The following is a 16,803-nucleotide window of genomic DNA, read 5'->3' on the forward strand; positions in this document are numbered from 1 at the left end:
TAACAAGTCTTCCTATGATCTGAAGGACAAAAGAAATATAAATATTTAGGTTGTGAAAGTCTAAATAGCATCATGAATTATGTTTTTCCATTGCCATTTCCTTTCTTTCTTTCTTTGTTAAGTAACATTCTGGCATTTGCATTATATATCTGGATTTCTGTCATAAAATGAAAAACAACTCAAATGTATAAAAATGCATTTATATTAATTTTTATTTTCATTTATTTACAAAATATTTTGTTGTGTACTAACAAATAAAAAGTAAAGATACAAAATTACTATGTAGTCAAGTCATATTTCATCATGTATGCATTATGCAATATGCGACATGACTTTGCTATTTTAACCTATAGATCATACATTAAGATCAGAAATAGATAAATCCATTACTTTCTGAACATTATTGAAATATTTGCCACTGGAAATAAAGTAAACAACAATTAACCAATCATATTACAGCTTTATCTAAGGGAAATAAGTCCTTTAAAAGTAATAATGCTTGTGTAATAGCCAGTTTCATCAATGCATGTTTAAGGTGTAAAAAAAGCATTAAAATAATCTTTGTTAAACAGAAGCTTAAAATATATCTATGAACACTGTAAATCTAAACATGCCAAAAGCTTTAAAGATACACTTTTTCCATGACTGCTAAATCAATGAGAATCTTCATTCCATTAATTTTTTTAGTTTATTGGAAAAAAAATCTATGTTCCTTTTATTATGCCCATTACTATCTACTCAATGTTTTTTTTCTATTCTTTTGTCCCCAGTTAGTCTCTATTTCATAAACACCATCCAGCCGCGGTGGCATCCAGTCACTTATTTTCATAAGTAGAAAAGATTGGGTACAGAAAGGGATCAAGTTATTTGGGATTAAATATCAATCTTTTTAAATGAAATATTCAAAAAGTAAATAAGTCTCTCCAATTCAACCCATGGCATTGTACATGTTGTATATATTTAAATTATAATTTCATTGTAAATGCTATTTGCAACAAAAAATGTGCTACTTTAAATGTCCAACCTATAGTAAATATACTTTTTGTGAGCTATATATTTTGGTGACAGCCATGTAAACAAGCAATGTGATATTTACAGTCCAACCTTATATAAATATACTTAATTTTGAGTTTGATGTGATATTTTTACAGTGCAACCTTGACCCTTTTTTTTCACAGTGTTTTGTGCATCTGCCAAAAGCTATTATATTGCAACCATTATATTTCATATAAAGTTTTTTGAAAAATGAAATAAAACAATTGTAAAATGGTTCTCCATGAGAAAAAAATAGAATCTCAAAGAACATAAACACAAAACAATATCATAGAGCGAAACCTAATTTGAACCTATCCTGGATTACAAAAATCATGCTTTGTTCTCATCTTAAAATTGAAGCTATAAGCACATATCAATGCAAGATAGCCCCAAACAAAAAATTGTGTGGAATACTTTGCTTGATGTTGGCATAGGAGCAGAGGGATGAGAATTTAAAGACAACTAAAAGAGTCATGAAGTACTAAATCATTAAAATGTAACGCTTAGTAAATAGTACTAGTGTGTTGAAAAATCTCATTGTCAGTGGCAGATCTAGAAATTTTCATAAGTGGGGGCCCACTGGCTGCCTAAGAGAGGGCCCACTCCCTTCACGCTTAAGTGATTCCCTATACATGTATAACCAACCAATTTTTTTCTCAAAGGGGAGGGGGGAGCCCCCTGGGCCTCCCTAAATCTGCCTCTGATTGTAAAATAAACCAGTCGTTATTATTTCAGTATAAACTTATAATATGTCAAAACAATATGTACTCTCATTTAAGAAAAAAATGGAAATCAAATATCCATCAAAGTTACATTTTTATATTCTAAAACCACCCAGCATTGATATCAACAACAAACAAATCAAAGAAAATCACAGCCTTTGAATCCCATGATTACAAGATTCTTACAAGGTACTAATTTCTAAGTTTTTATTACTAATTTCATTTTTCTGTGTGGTCATGCAATGCTAGGAGCACAACAGAGGCACTATCAGTTAGTACACAAATAATGTATAACTTTGTAACTGATCAAATACATTTTTCTTGCAAAAATTACAAACAAAAAGTGTTATAACAAATAAATTCTTTCTCATGTCACTGTCATATCAAAACAATCATATTGCACCCATTCTTATAAATATATATATTAAGTACTCAAAAAATTGTTCAAAAGTTTGTATCACAATCTTAAAGGTTAACAATGTACTAATGTTTTCAACATACTATTGGTCCATAAACCACCAATCAGATTCAAGAATAAATTCAAATGAACCAATCAAAACGGTTATATAGCAGCATTTGATGGACCAGGTTGAGGCTCCTCTTGAATATCTGTAATAAAAAGATAATAAAACCTATAGTATCTGAACATTCATAACAAAAAAGTATCAAGTTTCAACAAATACTGAACTGTTTCAAGGGATGATGATTTTTAATCCTAGTTTTTTCAAAGATATTTTTAGGCTTATATCAAGGATTTGTATAGTAGCATATCATCTTACTATACAAATCCTTGCTAATATATACCGGTATACCCTGATGATTGCTATTTGTTCAGCTTAAATATTTGTTGTTCAAATCTTAGACTTTTATAATGTTTTCCTTATCTGGAAAAAAAGAATAAAAATAAGGCATAAAAAAAAGAATTTTTTTGTGGTATAATGCCAATGAGACAACTCTCCACAAGAGAGCAAACGACACAGAACTTAATTAACAACATTCAACTATAGGTCACCTTACGTAAAATTCGCTGGCTGGTCCTTTCAAGACTTCTAGTTACATATGATATATAATATAAATTATTAATGGTCATTTGGCTTCTGATATTCTTGTAATTTGAGTAATACATTTTTTTCTATTTTCTTGTCCACAAATGTAGTGCTTCACATCAGGGAACCAGTATTTGTATTGGTATTTCCTTAAAACAAGGGAAATAATTTGTATTCAATAGTAATTTTTAAAATCATATACAGAAGGCTTTCTGATGTGAATTTTTAAAATACTGCAATAAAGAAAAGACTTGAAATAATGGTTTACAACACTGTATTTCTACAGTGTGTGCAAAACATGAAATATTTGTAAAATTGTGGGAAGTGGATGAAAATTGGGGGAAACAGTGAAAGTGGTGGGAAAACCACATTGTGAGGACTCTGTGCTGCAATACATGAGATATTGTGGTGGAATCTGTTTCTCTAATTATTTGTATCCCTCCTTTTTTAAAGATTTGCAGCAAGTTGTGTTCTTTATATCTTACATCATCAGGCATGGTTGTCTATTTTCATGGCTTCAAAATAAGCAATTTCAGAAGAAATCAAGAAAATTTGACGTCCTAATTTATTTTGGACCAATCATTTGCAGAGAATAAATTTTTCACTTGTGAGTCGAAAAGTTTTTCTCACAACGACCAAGAAATGTGAAAATAGCACAAAAATTTGAGAAACAAAATAAATATTTTAATAATCAGATTGAAGTTCAACATGTTAAATATAACAACAAGGTATTATTGTAAATTATCCACAAGAGTGAAAATATTGTGCACATTATTGCACAATGATTGCACATTATTGTTTAAAACATTGACAAATTTGTACACTGAACAAAGTCAGCAATGAAAGGTTTGGATGTGGCAAAATATAGAAATCATAAAAAGAAAAAAACTGGAGAAAATTTCATTATCATCGTAAAATTTTTTGGCATGGTTGTATGCATGGGGGAAAGTGCAAAACAGTCAAAGTGTAGGATTGTAGGAAATAGTACAAGTTCAGGATTTATATATACCATGTATGTTGTGGTTAATCCTGAATATCTGTGGAGAAAGTAAATTAATCAATTATTTAGAGTAAAATCTGAATCATCAATCTATACTGCATTTGTCTGAAGCATTTACGGGTAATAAATATTTCCAGAGCAGTTGTAATAAGATTCAAGGATGTTCAGATGCTTCTCTTTTTGAAAATAACAATAAAATTGAGAATGGAAATGGGGAAAGTGTCAAAGACGACAGCAGAAGGTCACCAATAGGTCTTCAATGCAGCGAGAAATCCCCACACCCCTGCGCGTCCTTCAGCTGCCCCTTAACAAATATATAATATACTAGTTCAGTAATAATGAACGCCATACTAAACGCCAAATTATTACACTTTGTAAAAGTTTGAATCATGGGAAGGGAACCTACCCAGATGAAAAGGGAGATAACTGAAAACCCAATCTAGGTATCATGGGAAGGGAACCTACCCAGATGAAAACGGAGATAACTGAAAACCAAATCTAGGTATCATGGGAAGGGAACCTACCTAGATGAAAAGGGAGATAACTGAAAACCAAATCTAGGCATAATGGGAAGGGAACTTATCTAGATGACAAGAGAGATAAATCATAACTGAAAACCAAATCTAGGTATCATGGGAAGGGAACCTACCTAGATGAAAAGGGAGATAACTGAAAACCAAATCTAGGTATCATGGGAAGGGAACCTATCTAGATGAAAAGGGAGATAACTGAAAACCAAATCTAGGTATCATGGGATGGGAACCTATCTAGATGAAAAGGGAGATAACTGAAAACCAAATCTAGGCATCATGGGAAGGGAACCTATCTAGATGAAAAGGGAGATAACTGAAAACCAAATCTAGGTATCATGGGAAGGGAACCTACCTAGATGAAAACGGAGATAACTGAAAACCAAATCTAGGTATCATGGGAAGGGAACGTACCTAGATGAAAAGGGAGATAACTGAAAACCAAATCTAGGCATCATGGGAATGGAAACTACCTAGATGGCAAGTAGTGTCCTTGCTAGCAGTCACATTAGAATCAGGCTGTGTACAACCCCACAGTGATTAGAATTTAGTGATAGAAATATTGCACAAAGTTTTTAGTCTTTGAATTAAAGCGATGGAAATATTGAAAAAATAAATAAAACTTTTTAACAAAAAAATGTTATCTACATATTACAATTCATTCAATTTTGAATCACTAAAATTTAAATGACTGTCAACCCCTTTAGAATGCATCCCTCTGCCCTCACACTTGAAAACAATATGCCCCTTGTTGACCTTTCCATAATGTCCACAACGTACTCTAACCAACCCTGACCAGGGACTGAAACAGTCTACAGTGAAACTTGCCTTATCCCGACATCTGAGTATTCCAACATGCTTTAACCTACAACTTTCATGGTCATAAAGAGTTCCTATCCTTGTAGAAAAAACCTTAGTATAACTACACCCTGCTTAATCTAAAATTTTATCTGATTCCCAAGTGTGTCAAATAATACTGGTATACTTACTTCCTCCGCGACGATTAGCATTGTCCTCTGGGATCAATCTCTCCTGGTCTTCATCAGGTGGCAAGGGTCTCCGTAAAACACGTGTCATAATTGTCCTCCTTATAAACTGTATGCCAATATCATTGTATAACATCATTCCGATGATCAGAACAACAAATCCCAATATTTGGAGTGGGATAAATTTCTGCCAATCTAACGCTAGGGCAGCAACCCAGATAATGATTGTTCGTACACTGTCCAGAACCATTCGTGTGGTAGCACTGATTTCTCTTGTCACACTTATTCCAGCAAAATTGAAGAAAGCTATGCTGAAAATATTCCCTGCAAAATATATTAAAATAACTGTATTAAGCCGAAAAACAGAGGATTGGATATGATGTATTCATCTATGACACAAAATCAATTCATGCACTGTAATAAAAAAAAGCATAAAAAAGCAAAAGGAACAGCACATTTTAGGTCTTGCATATATTTTCCCTGTCACCAAAAATTGTGCACAGTGAAAATTTAACCTGCCCATTGAGTGTCATCAAATCATGAAAAACCCTGATATATACATGGTATACTGTACCTAGATTTGCTATAAGAATTTGCAAATTTTGTGTGATCTAATTTTGATTGTTTTTCAGGGAAAAACTATACCTAGGTTAGCAGTAAGAATTTGAGAGTTTTGTCATATCTAATTTTTATTGTTTTTGAGGGTAAATACTGTACCTAGCATTACCAATTAGAATTTGTGAGTTTTGTCATATCTAATTTTTATTGTTTTTGAGGGTAAATACTGTACCTAGCATTACCAATTAGAATTTGTGAGTTTTGTCATATCTAATTTTTATTGTTTTTGAGGGTAAATACTGTACCTAGCATTACCAATTAGAATTTGTAAGTTTTGTCATATCTAATTTTTATTGTTTTTGAGGGTAAATACTGTACCTAGCATTACCAATTAGAATTTGTGAGTTTTGTCATATCTAATTTTTATTGTTTTTGAGGGTAAATACTGTACCTAGCATTACCAATTAGAATTTGTGAGTTTTGTCATATCTAATTTTTATTGTTTTTGAGGGTAAATACTGTACCTAGCATTACCAATTAGAATTTGTGAGTTTTGTCATATCTAATTTTTATTGTTTTTGAGGGTAAATACTGTACCTAGCATTACCAATTAGAATTTGTGAGTTTTGTCATATCTAATTTTTATTGTTTTTGAGGGTAAATACTGTACCTAGCATTGCCAATTATAATTTGTGAGTTTTGTCATATCTAATTTTTATTGTTTTTGAGGGTAAATACTGTACCTAGCATTGCCAATTAGAATTTGCCAGTTTTGTCTGATCTAATTTTTATTGTTTTTGAGGGTAAATACTGTACCTAGCATTGCCAATTAGAATTTGCCAGTTTTGTCTGATCTAATTTTTATTGTTTTTTCAGAGTAAATACAGTACGTAGTGTTTGCCGTAAGAATTTGCCAGTTTTCCTTGATTTAATTTTGATTTTTTTTTCAGGGTATACTGTATCTAGAGCTGCAGTAAGAATTTCTTATTTTTTTCTGATTTAATTTTGATTGTTTTTTAGGGTTAACTGTACCTAGGGTTGCAGTAAGAATTTCTTATTTTTTTCTGATTTAATTTTGATTGTTTTTTAGGGTTAACTGTACCTAGGGTTGCAGTAAGAATTTCTTATTTTTTTCTGATTTAATTTTGATTGTTTTTTAGGGTTAACTGTACCTAGGGTTGCAGTAAGAATTTCTTATTTTTTTCTGATTTAATTTTGATTGTTTTTTAGGGTTAATACTGTACCTAGGGTTGCCATTATAATTTGTCATTTTGTCTAATATAATTTTGATTGTTTTTCAGAGTAAATACTGTATGTAAGGTTGTTGTAAGAATTTGTCATTTTTTTCTGATTTAATTTTGATTGTTTTTCAGGGTTAATACTGTACCTAGGGTTGCTGTTAGAATTTGCCAGTTTTGTCCCAGCTGATGAAAGGCATCAATAGCATCATCTAATTTGTGTGTTGGCAATTCACTGAAGGCTCCAGCATCAATGTGGAAAAATGGAATCAACAAGAGGCCTAAGAGAACAAATCCAAATATACCTGAAAAATAAAAATCTGATGATCAAATCGGCAGTTTATTGTTAAAAATCCAGTGGCAAAAATGATCAGACCAGCCAAACAAAAATGTCTGATATAAAATAATAAGAAGCTGTTATAAGAGAGGAATACATAATGCAGTGACAATTATTTAGATGAAATAAAAAAAAGATTGAAAGTTCAATTTTTGATACATTTCGTACTTTCCACTGGATGGGTAATTAGTACTAAACATGAGTAACACTATCTGTGCTAGGATGTGGTTACCACTCTGGTTCCCTTGAGATCATGCCCAGTTTTTGATGGGTTTGTGTTGCTAAATTTTTACTTTTCTATGTGTTACTGTTTTTAGTAATGTTGTTTGTCTTTTTCTTTTTTAACCATGGGGCTGAGAGTTTATTTTTGACTAATGACTTAATATGTCCCTTTGGCCAGGGGTTTCATTATCTTTCATGTTGACTGGTACTTTCCACGTTTCTAGGTGGTACTTTTCAATTTATTCCATGAATATCTCATATAAAAATTTCTACATTTAGCCGGTACTTGTCAATAGCGTAGGAGGGTAAAAGTACCGGGTACGGCCTCCTAATGAATGGCCTGCACATTGGTGTCCTATGCTCTCTTTTATTAGTGTATCAAATTGACAATAGATATTTTTGCAAGAGACCAAATGACACGGAAGTTTTTTGTGCATGTTTTCACAGTATAGTATTGTTTGTGATGTTTAAAATCATCAAGAAAAATGTGATGGGAAAATTTTTTTTTAAATAAAAATATAATTTTGATACCATAATTGTTTTCAGGATTTCCTGTATTTTCTAAATTTCCAGTTTTTCATACCTTCCCAGCCTACAGCCTCCAAAGGATGTATTGTAAATCTGTTTATAACTCTTTCCTCGTAGACCATCTGAACCGCCACAATAATCTGGGCCATAATAATCAATAAATCACCTGTCAAATACATATTATAGGTAGATCAATAAATCAATAAATTATCTGTAAAAAAGATTGATTGATGTTTAATATACAATTTGACTTAGAGCATGCACATTCAGGTTGAGAACATATTGTGCTGTTACATAGGGAAGGGTTGGACGCTCACAAACATGTTTAAACCCTATACATTCTTTATTACCTGAAGCTCCAAAGTCAAGATCCTATAGTTCAGTGGTTGTCATATGTTTTTCTTGTTTTTTTATAAATCACTTTGTTATAAACATTGAAGGCCTTTAGTTTCTTGTTTGAATTCTTTCACTTTTTTTTGTCAGGGTCTTAAATTATAGCAAACGTATAATGCAGTATGGGTTTTCTTTTTTGATGATAAATGCATTTGAAAGGGGACAAAGGTTTGAACCACCCCTAAATGTCAGGTTGGAAATCCCCTTTAAAAATAGCAGTTGATCTGCCCCTGTCTAAATGATTGGTAAATGATAAGTTTGACTGAGAATATAACATATTTTCATTTATTCTTCATCTGATTTACGGTAAGTTTAATTCTACATAATTCTTAAACACATTAAAGTTTGTCAAATATAGTTGATGTATTGCTTATAGTATCTGATAAACTAACAAACTTACATAAAACTTATCATTTACCAATGAACCATAAAAATGAGGTCGAGGTCATATAAAAAAAAAAGATTTTGGAAAAGACAATTATAGAAAAAAACACAAAAGAGTGCAAATGCTGAAATGTCTCCGCTTCTTTACTTGTCATTGATATTATGTTGATAGTCCTAAATATAAAGCTTTATTACAACTGCCACAGTAACTTAACATTAACCAAGATAACTAAACAAAGACCAATGAACCATGAAAATGAGGTCAAGGTCAGATGAACCATGCTAGGCAGACATGTACAGCTAACAATGTTTCCATACAACAAATATAGTCGACCTTTTGCTTATAGTTTAAGAAAAATAGACCAAAACACAAAAACTTAACACTGAGCAATGAACCGTGAAAATGAGGTCAAGGTCAAATAAATCCAGCACACCTGACATATAGATCATAAAATATTTCCATACACCAAATATAGTTGACCTATGGCATATAGTATTAGATAAAGAGACCAAAACTCAAAAACTTAACTGACCACTGAACCATGAAAATGAGGTCAAGGTCAGATGACCTGTTAGACATGTACACCTTACAATCATTCAATACAACAAATATAGTAGACCTATTGCATAAAGTATGAAACTAGAGGCTCTCAAGAGCCTGTGTCGCTCACCTTGGTCTATGTGCATATTAAACAATGGACACAGATAAATTCATGACAAAATTGTGTTTTGGTGATCATGATGTGTTTGTAGATCTTACTTTACTGTACATTCTTCTTGCTACAATTATCTCTATTTATAATGAACTTGGCCCAGTAATTACAGTGGAAAATATATTCTAAAAACTTACAAAAATTTACGAAAATGGTTAAAAATTGACTATAAAGGGCAAGAACTCGTTAATGGGTCAACTGACCATTTTGGTCATGTTGACTTATTTGTAGATCTTACTTTGCTGAACATTATTGCTGTTTACAGTTTATCTCTATCTATAATAATATTCAAGATAATAAGCAAAAACTGCGAAATTTCCTTAAAATTACCAATTCAGGGGCAGCAACCCAACAACGGGTTGTCCGATTTGTCTGAAAATTTCAGGGCAGATAGATCTTGACCTAATAGATTATTTTACCCCCATGTCAGATTTGCTCTAAATGCTTTGGTTTTAAAATTATAAGCCAAAATCTACATTTTACCCCTATGTTCCATTTTTAGCCATGGCGGCCATCTTGGTTGGTTGGCAGGGTCACACCACACATTTTTTCGACTAACTACCCCAATGATGATTGTGGCCAAATTTTGATTAATTTGGCCTATTAGTTTCAGAGGAGAAGATTTTTGTAAAAGATTACTAAGATTTACGAAAAATGGTTAAAAATTGACTATAAAGGGCAATAACTCCTAAAGGGGTCAACTGACCATTTTGGTCATGTTGACTTATTTGTAAATCTTACTTTGCTGAACATTATTTCTGTTTACAGTTTATCTCTATCTATAACAATATTTAAGATAATAACCAAAAACAGTAAAATTTCCTTAAAATAACCAACTTAGGGGCAGCAACCCAACAACGGGTCGTCCGAATCATCTGAAAATTACAGGGCAGATAGATCTTGACCTGATAAACAATTTTACCCCCATGTCAGATTTGCTCTAAATGCTTTGGTTATTGAGTTATAAGCCAAAAACTGCATTTTACCCCTACGTTCTATTTTTAGCCATTGCGGCCATTTTGGTTGGTTGGCAGGGTCACACCACACATTTTTTCGACTAACTACCCCAATGATGATTGTGGCCAAATTTGGATTAATTTGGCCTATTAGTTTCAGAGGAGAAGATTTTTGTAAAAGATTACTAAGATTTACGAACTAGAGGCTCTAAAGAGCCTGTGTCGCTCACCTTGGTCTATGTGCATATTAAACAAAGGACACAAATGGATTCATGACAAAATTGTATTTTGGTGATGGTGATGTGTTTGAAGTTCTTACTTTACTGAACGATTTTGCTTCTTACAATTATATCTATAATGAACTTTGCCCATTAGTAACAGAGAACTATATTTGGTAAAAATTTACATAAATTTACCAAATTAATGAAATTGTTAAAAATTGACTATAAAGGACAATAACTCCTTAAAGGGTCAATTGACCACTTAGGTCATGTTGATTTATTTGTAGATCTTACTTTGCTGAACATTATTGCTGTTTACAGTTTATCGCTATCTATAATAGTATTCAAGATAACCAAAAACGGCAAAATTTCTTTAAAAAATTACCAATTGGAGGGCAGCAACCCAACAACCAGTTGTCCAATTCATCTGAAAAATTCAGGGCAGATAGATATTGACTTGATTAACAATTTAGCTTCTTGTCAGATTTGCTCTAGATGATTTGGTTTCATAGTTATAAGCCAAAAACTGCATTTTACCCCTATGTTCTATTTTTAGCCGTGGCGGCCATCTTGGTTGAATGGCCAGGTCATCGGACACATTTTTCAAACTAGATACCCCAAAGATGATTGTGGCCTAGTAGTTTCAGTGGAGATTTTGTAAAAGATTACTTAGATTTATGAAAAATGGTTAAAGATTGACTATAAAGGGCAATAACTCCTAAAGGGGTCAACTGACCATTTTGGTCATGTTGACTTATTTGTAGATCTTACTTTGCTGAACATTATTGCTGTTTACAATTTATCTCTATCTATAATAATATTCAAGATAATAACCAAAAACAGCAAAATTTCCTCAAAATTACCAATTCAGGGGCAGCAACCCAACAACCGATTGACTGATTCATCTGAAAATTTCAGGGCAGATAGATCTTGACCTGATAAACATTTTTATCCCTGTCAGATTTCCTCAAAATGCTTTGGTTTTTGAGTTATAAGCCAAAAACTGCATTTTACCCCTTTGTTCTATTTTTAGCGGTGGCGGCCATCTTGGTTGGTTGACCAGGTCACGCCACACATTATTTAAACTAGATACCCCAAAGATGATTGTGGCCAATTTTGGATTAATTTGGCCCAGTAGTTTCAGAGGAGAAGATTTTTGTAAAAGATTACTTTAATTTACGAAAAATGGTTAAAAATTGACTATAAAGGGCAATAACTCCTAAACGGGTCAACTGACCATTTTGGTCATGTTGACTTATTTGTAGATCTTACTTTGCTGAACATTATTGCTGTTTACAGTTTATCTCTATCTATAATAATATTCAAGATAATAACCAAAAACACCAAAATTTCCTCAAAATTACCAATTCAGGGGCAGCAACACAACAACCGATTGACCGATTCATCTGAAAATTTCAGGGCAGATAGATCTTGACCTGATAAACATTTTTATCCCATGTCAGATTTCCTCAAAATGCTTTGGTTTTTGAGTTATAAGCCAAAAACTGCATTTTACCCCTTTGTTCTATTTTTAGCCGTGGCAGCCATCTTGGTTGGTTGACCAGGTCACGCCACACATTTTTTAAACTAGCTACCCCAAAGATGATTGTGGCCAAGTTTGGATTAATTTGGCCCAGTAGTTTCAGAGGAGAAGATTTTTGTAAAAGATTACTTTAATTAACGAAAAATGGTTAAAAATTGACTATAAAGGGCAATAACTCCTAAACGGGTCAACTGACCATTTTGGTCATGTTGACTTATTTGTAGATCTTACTTTGCTGAACATTATTGCTGTTTACAGTTTATCTCTATCTATAATAATATTCAAGATAATAACCAAAAACAGCAAAATTTCCTCAAAATTACCAATTCAGGGCTAGCAACCCAACAACCGATTGACCGATTCATCTGAAAATTTCAGGGCAGATAGATCTTGACCTGATAAACATTATTACCCCATGTCAGATTTGCTCTAAATGCTTTGGTTTTTGAGTTATAAGCCAAAAACTGCATTTTACCCCTATGTTCTATTTTTAGCCGTGGCGGCCATCTTGGTTGGTTGACCGGGTCACGCCACACATTTTTTAAACTAGATACCCCAATGATGATTGTGGCCAAGTTTGGTTTGATTTGGCCCAGTAGTTTCAGAGGAGAAGATTTTTGTAAAAGTTAACGACGACGGACGACGACGGACGACGGACGACGACGACGGACGCCGGACGCAAAGTGATGGGAATAGCTCACTTGGCCCTTCGGGCCAGGTGAGCTAAAAATGGTTAAAAATTGACTATAAAGGGCAATAACTCCTAAAGGGGTCAACTGACCATTTTGGTCATGTTGACTTATTTGTAAATCTTACTTTGCTGAACATTATTTCTGTTTACAGTTTATCTCTATCTATAACAATATTTAAGATAATAACCAAAAACAGTAAAATTTCCTTAAAATAACCAACTTAGGGGCAGCAACCCAACAACGGGTCGTCCGAATCATCTGAAAATTACAGGGCAGATAGATCTTGACCTGATAAACAATTTTACCCCCATGTCAGATTTGCTCTAAATGCTTTGGTTATTGAGTTATAAGCCAAAAACTGCATTTTACCCCTATGTTCTATTTTTAGCCATGGCGGCCATCTTGGTTTGTTGGCCACACATTTTTTAAACTAGATGCCCCAATGATGATTGTGGCCAAGTTTGGTTAAATGTGGCCAAGTAGTTTCAGAGGAGAAGATTTTTGTAAAAGATAACGACCAAGGACGACGACGCCGGACGCCAAGTGATGGAAAAAGCTCACTTGGCCCTTTGGGCCAGGTGATCTAAAAAACAGACCGAAACACAAAAATTTAACTATAACCACTGAACCATGAAAATGAGGTCAAGGTCAGATGAAATATGCCAGTTGGCCATGTACACCTTACAGTCCTTCCATACATCGAGTATACTAGACCTAATGCTTATAGTATCTGAGATATGGACTTGACCACCAAAACTTAACCTTGTTCACTGATCCATGAAATGAGGTCAAGGTCAAGTGAAAACTGTCTGACTTCGATGAGGACCTTGCAAGGTACGCACGTACCAAACAGAGTTATCCTATTACATGTACTTATAATAAGAGAGAATTCAACATTACAAAAAATCTGGACTTTTTTTTCAAGTGGTCACTGAACCATGAAAATGAGTTCAAGGACATTGGACATGTGACTGATGGAAACCTTGTAACATGAGGCATCTATATACTAAGTATGAAGCACCCAGGTCTTCCACCTTTTAAAATATAAAGCTTTTTTAGAAGTTAGCTTACGACGCCACCATCGCTGAATAAGTAGCCGCTGCCGACGCTGGATTACTATTTCTAGGTCAAGCATTCTGCAACAAAAGTTGCAGGCTCGACAAAATATAAATTCCTCTCACCAGCAATGTACATGTTATGATTATAACCTTTACCTGCAATAATTCCATTTGTATCTTTGTTCTTGTCAGTGTTAAAAATAATATCTGACACACCAACGACGGCCAAACCAACGATTACACTAACTATACCAATCCACATCTGGGCTCGGATGGTTCTACCGAGGAAAGCTACCGACAGCAGGGCAGTGAAGATTATAACAGCACCTAAAATAAAAACAAGAAACTGTATAACAAGTCAAGTTTTTTTAATTTTTGTTTTTTTTGTTTTTTAGGACATATGTAATTAATATATATTATATTCCAAGGATTTGTACAGTGAGTCAAACTATATTACAATACTTGTTTATTCCAACTTACTAATGCTGAGTTGACACGTAATTCTAATTCGATTCGCATTAACTCATTCGAATTAGTTTAATTCCCATTCAAACGATTTACGTCCTAACGTTAATTCTAATTCGAATTACAATGCGCATCAAATTCACTTTACTGTCCAAACGACGTTAACATTTAATTCGCATTGACAAAAGCGTATTTCTAATGCGAATTGGATAATTTGAATTAGCCAATTCGAATCAATTTGAATTAAAAAAGAAGAGTGTGTGAACACGATTAGCAAATTGGATTCGCATTTGATTCGAATTCAATTCGAATCAAATGTCCATGTGAATGAGGCATCAATTAAAAATAAAAAAAAGGTTTTCATTCTTTTTCTTTTTAGGGGAATCGTTATTTCTTTCGCATTTATAATAACCTTTTTAAACATTTCCGGTGGAATAATAGCCATTTTATTTCTGTAGAAGACTTTAAGTCTAGTATATGACACTCATTCTTTGAAGCAGGTCATTCTTTCATGTCTATTTTATAACTGTCATTCCTTATGATTTGGGAGATTTTTTCCCTTTTTTTTTCTATAGTTTAAACCTTCTTTTGATGCGGTATACACCTCAGGCCAAATTAAAACATATGTATGGTTCCAGTTACCCTAGCTTCCCTACTTTTTAGTTTTAGTCTTGATAATAGTCTACCCTAAAGATTTTTTTTGTGATTTTTCATCTAGCACTGTAAAAGTAAGAATATTTTTCATATAATCTCAATGTAAAAAAAAAAACATAAAATAAAAAAGAAAATCCTGCATGACCTACCTACCCTGACTTATGTAACTTGAACCACACATACTATTTTATTTAGCCTTAATAAAAGTACTTTTAATGTATTGACCCAGATATTAAAGTAAATCTTGTAGTTTTAATTTTCCTATAAACAATCATAGTGGGAAATAAAATATTAAATTATGACTTAACAATTCTTTATATCAGGAAATGATTCATTTAAAGTGTTTGAAGAGTTTTTGTAGTACAATTGACTTAATCAACCATCTTTGACGTATGTGTAATACAAACATTCTTCTTGCAGCGATATAGCCTTTTTTTTGGCTGAACCAGCATAAAGCATTATGACCAATTGAACAATTTGTTAAAACTTTTATTTTTTTTATAAGCTTTATTTCAGTCTATTCATACCATGTCACTGCTACTTTATGCACTTAATTCTGATTGATGTTAAGACATAGATATAAAATAATGTAGAAAAAAAAAACATTTTAAGAGTTCCAATGTCCGAAAGTTCCAAACATTTTGTTTTTCTCTCCAAGGGCAATAACTTTTAACTATTTTTTTTTTAACTATCCTTCTAGAGAGGTGAAGACTTGCCGGGAGCTGAGCAATTTTCAATATATAATATTTTCAAGGGAAACTCATTAAAAATATTTGATCAGCAATGATTTTCGAAATTGTTCAAAAAATTACTGTTATAATGCCTTTCATATGAATTTTATAAAAATTTTGCATAAATTGCACAATGCAAACTCCCATAATATACATATGATTATAAGGGGCATAACTCTTTAAAAAATGGTTCTTTGTTCAACTTAATTTTCAAATAGTTAAATCAAAGAGATTTTTCCAACAGATGTATCAATAATTTGCATTAGGTCCATTTTTATCAGACACAGCTCAATTATAACATTTGATAACAACATTTATCATATACTTAGCATTGATATGATAGCTTTTGCATATGTGTAATGAGTGGAAGTACACAAGCCATAATTTCCCACCGGGCCTGATAACCCATATCAGGGGCGTCTCATGCAAAAACCAATAACCATGCTTTTCGTGCAAGTTACTTCCGGTGTTTCCGGTATCGATTGTTTACTTTTCCATTGTGACGTCAGATATTTATTATGACGACGTCAAAATGTACGGGAACTTTTGTCCCCAGTTTAGTACTTGCTAACAAATGCCATTCACAATTAAGAATCATTTTATAATGCAACAAACATGGAGTAATAATGATCATAAAACTCCAAATTTTCATTGTTTCAAAATGCCTCTATAGGAAATGTTACCATACATAATATGGAGGTAGTGATGCTGTTGTTGGACAATTATAGTATATTTGATTCATAATTTAACTTCTTTATAAAGTTTTTGACTGTTTTAGTTATTGCATTTGT

The 16,803-nt window shown here is 32.8% G+C and overlaps 1 protein-coding gene across 3 annotated transcripts in view; it reads right to left on the reverse strand.

The window, feature by feature from the left end:
• Nucleotides 1-186: 186 nt before the first annotated feature.
• LOC139502135 (solute carrier family 35 member F6-like) overlaps nucleotides 187-16,803 on the reverse strand; it is a 36,601-nt gene continuing 19,984 nt past the window's right edge. The window contains exons 4-9 of one of the 3 annotated variants that reach the window (XR_011658734.1): nucleotides 14,319-14,489; nucleotides 8,258-8,368; nucleotides 7,265-7,420; nucleotides 5,323-5,643; nucleotides 1,753-2,366; nucleotides 187-1,272 (exon numbers count right to left, since the gene is read on the reverse strand). Coding sequence is in view for 2 of the 3 variants with exons in the window: in XM_071291510.1 (XP_071147611.1) it covers nucleotides 2,320-2,366; nucleotides 5,323-5,643; nucleotides 7,265-7,420; nucleotides 8,258-8,368; nucleotides 14,319-14,489 (806 nt within the window). In the remaining variant the exon portion in view is untranslated. Of the gene's footprint in view, nucleotides 2,367-3,812; nucleotides 3,841-5,322; nucleotides 5,644-7,264; nucleotides 7,421-8,257; nucleotides 8,369-14,318; nucleotides 14,490-16,803 lie in introns of all 3 variants that reach the window. The other 2 variants (XM_071291511.1, XM_071291510.1) reach the window with 2 other exon arrangements.

The sequence above is a fragment of the Mytilus edulis genome, chromosome 13 (genome assembly GCF_963676685.1).
Source record: "Mytilus edulis chromosome 13, xbMytEdul2.2, whole genome shotgun sequence".
NCBI classification, from domain to species: Eukaryota; Metazoa; Mollusca; class Bivalvia; order Mytilida; family Mytilidae; genus Mytilus; species Mytilus edulis.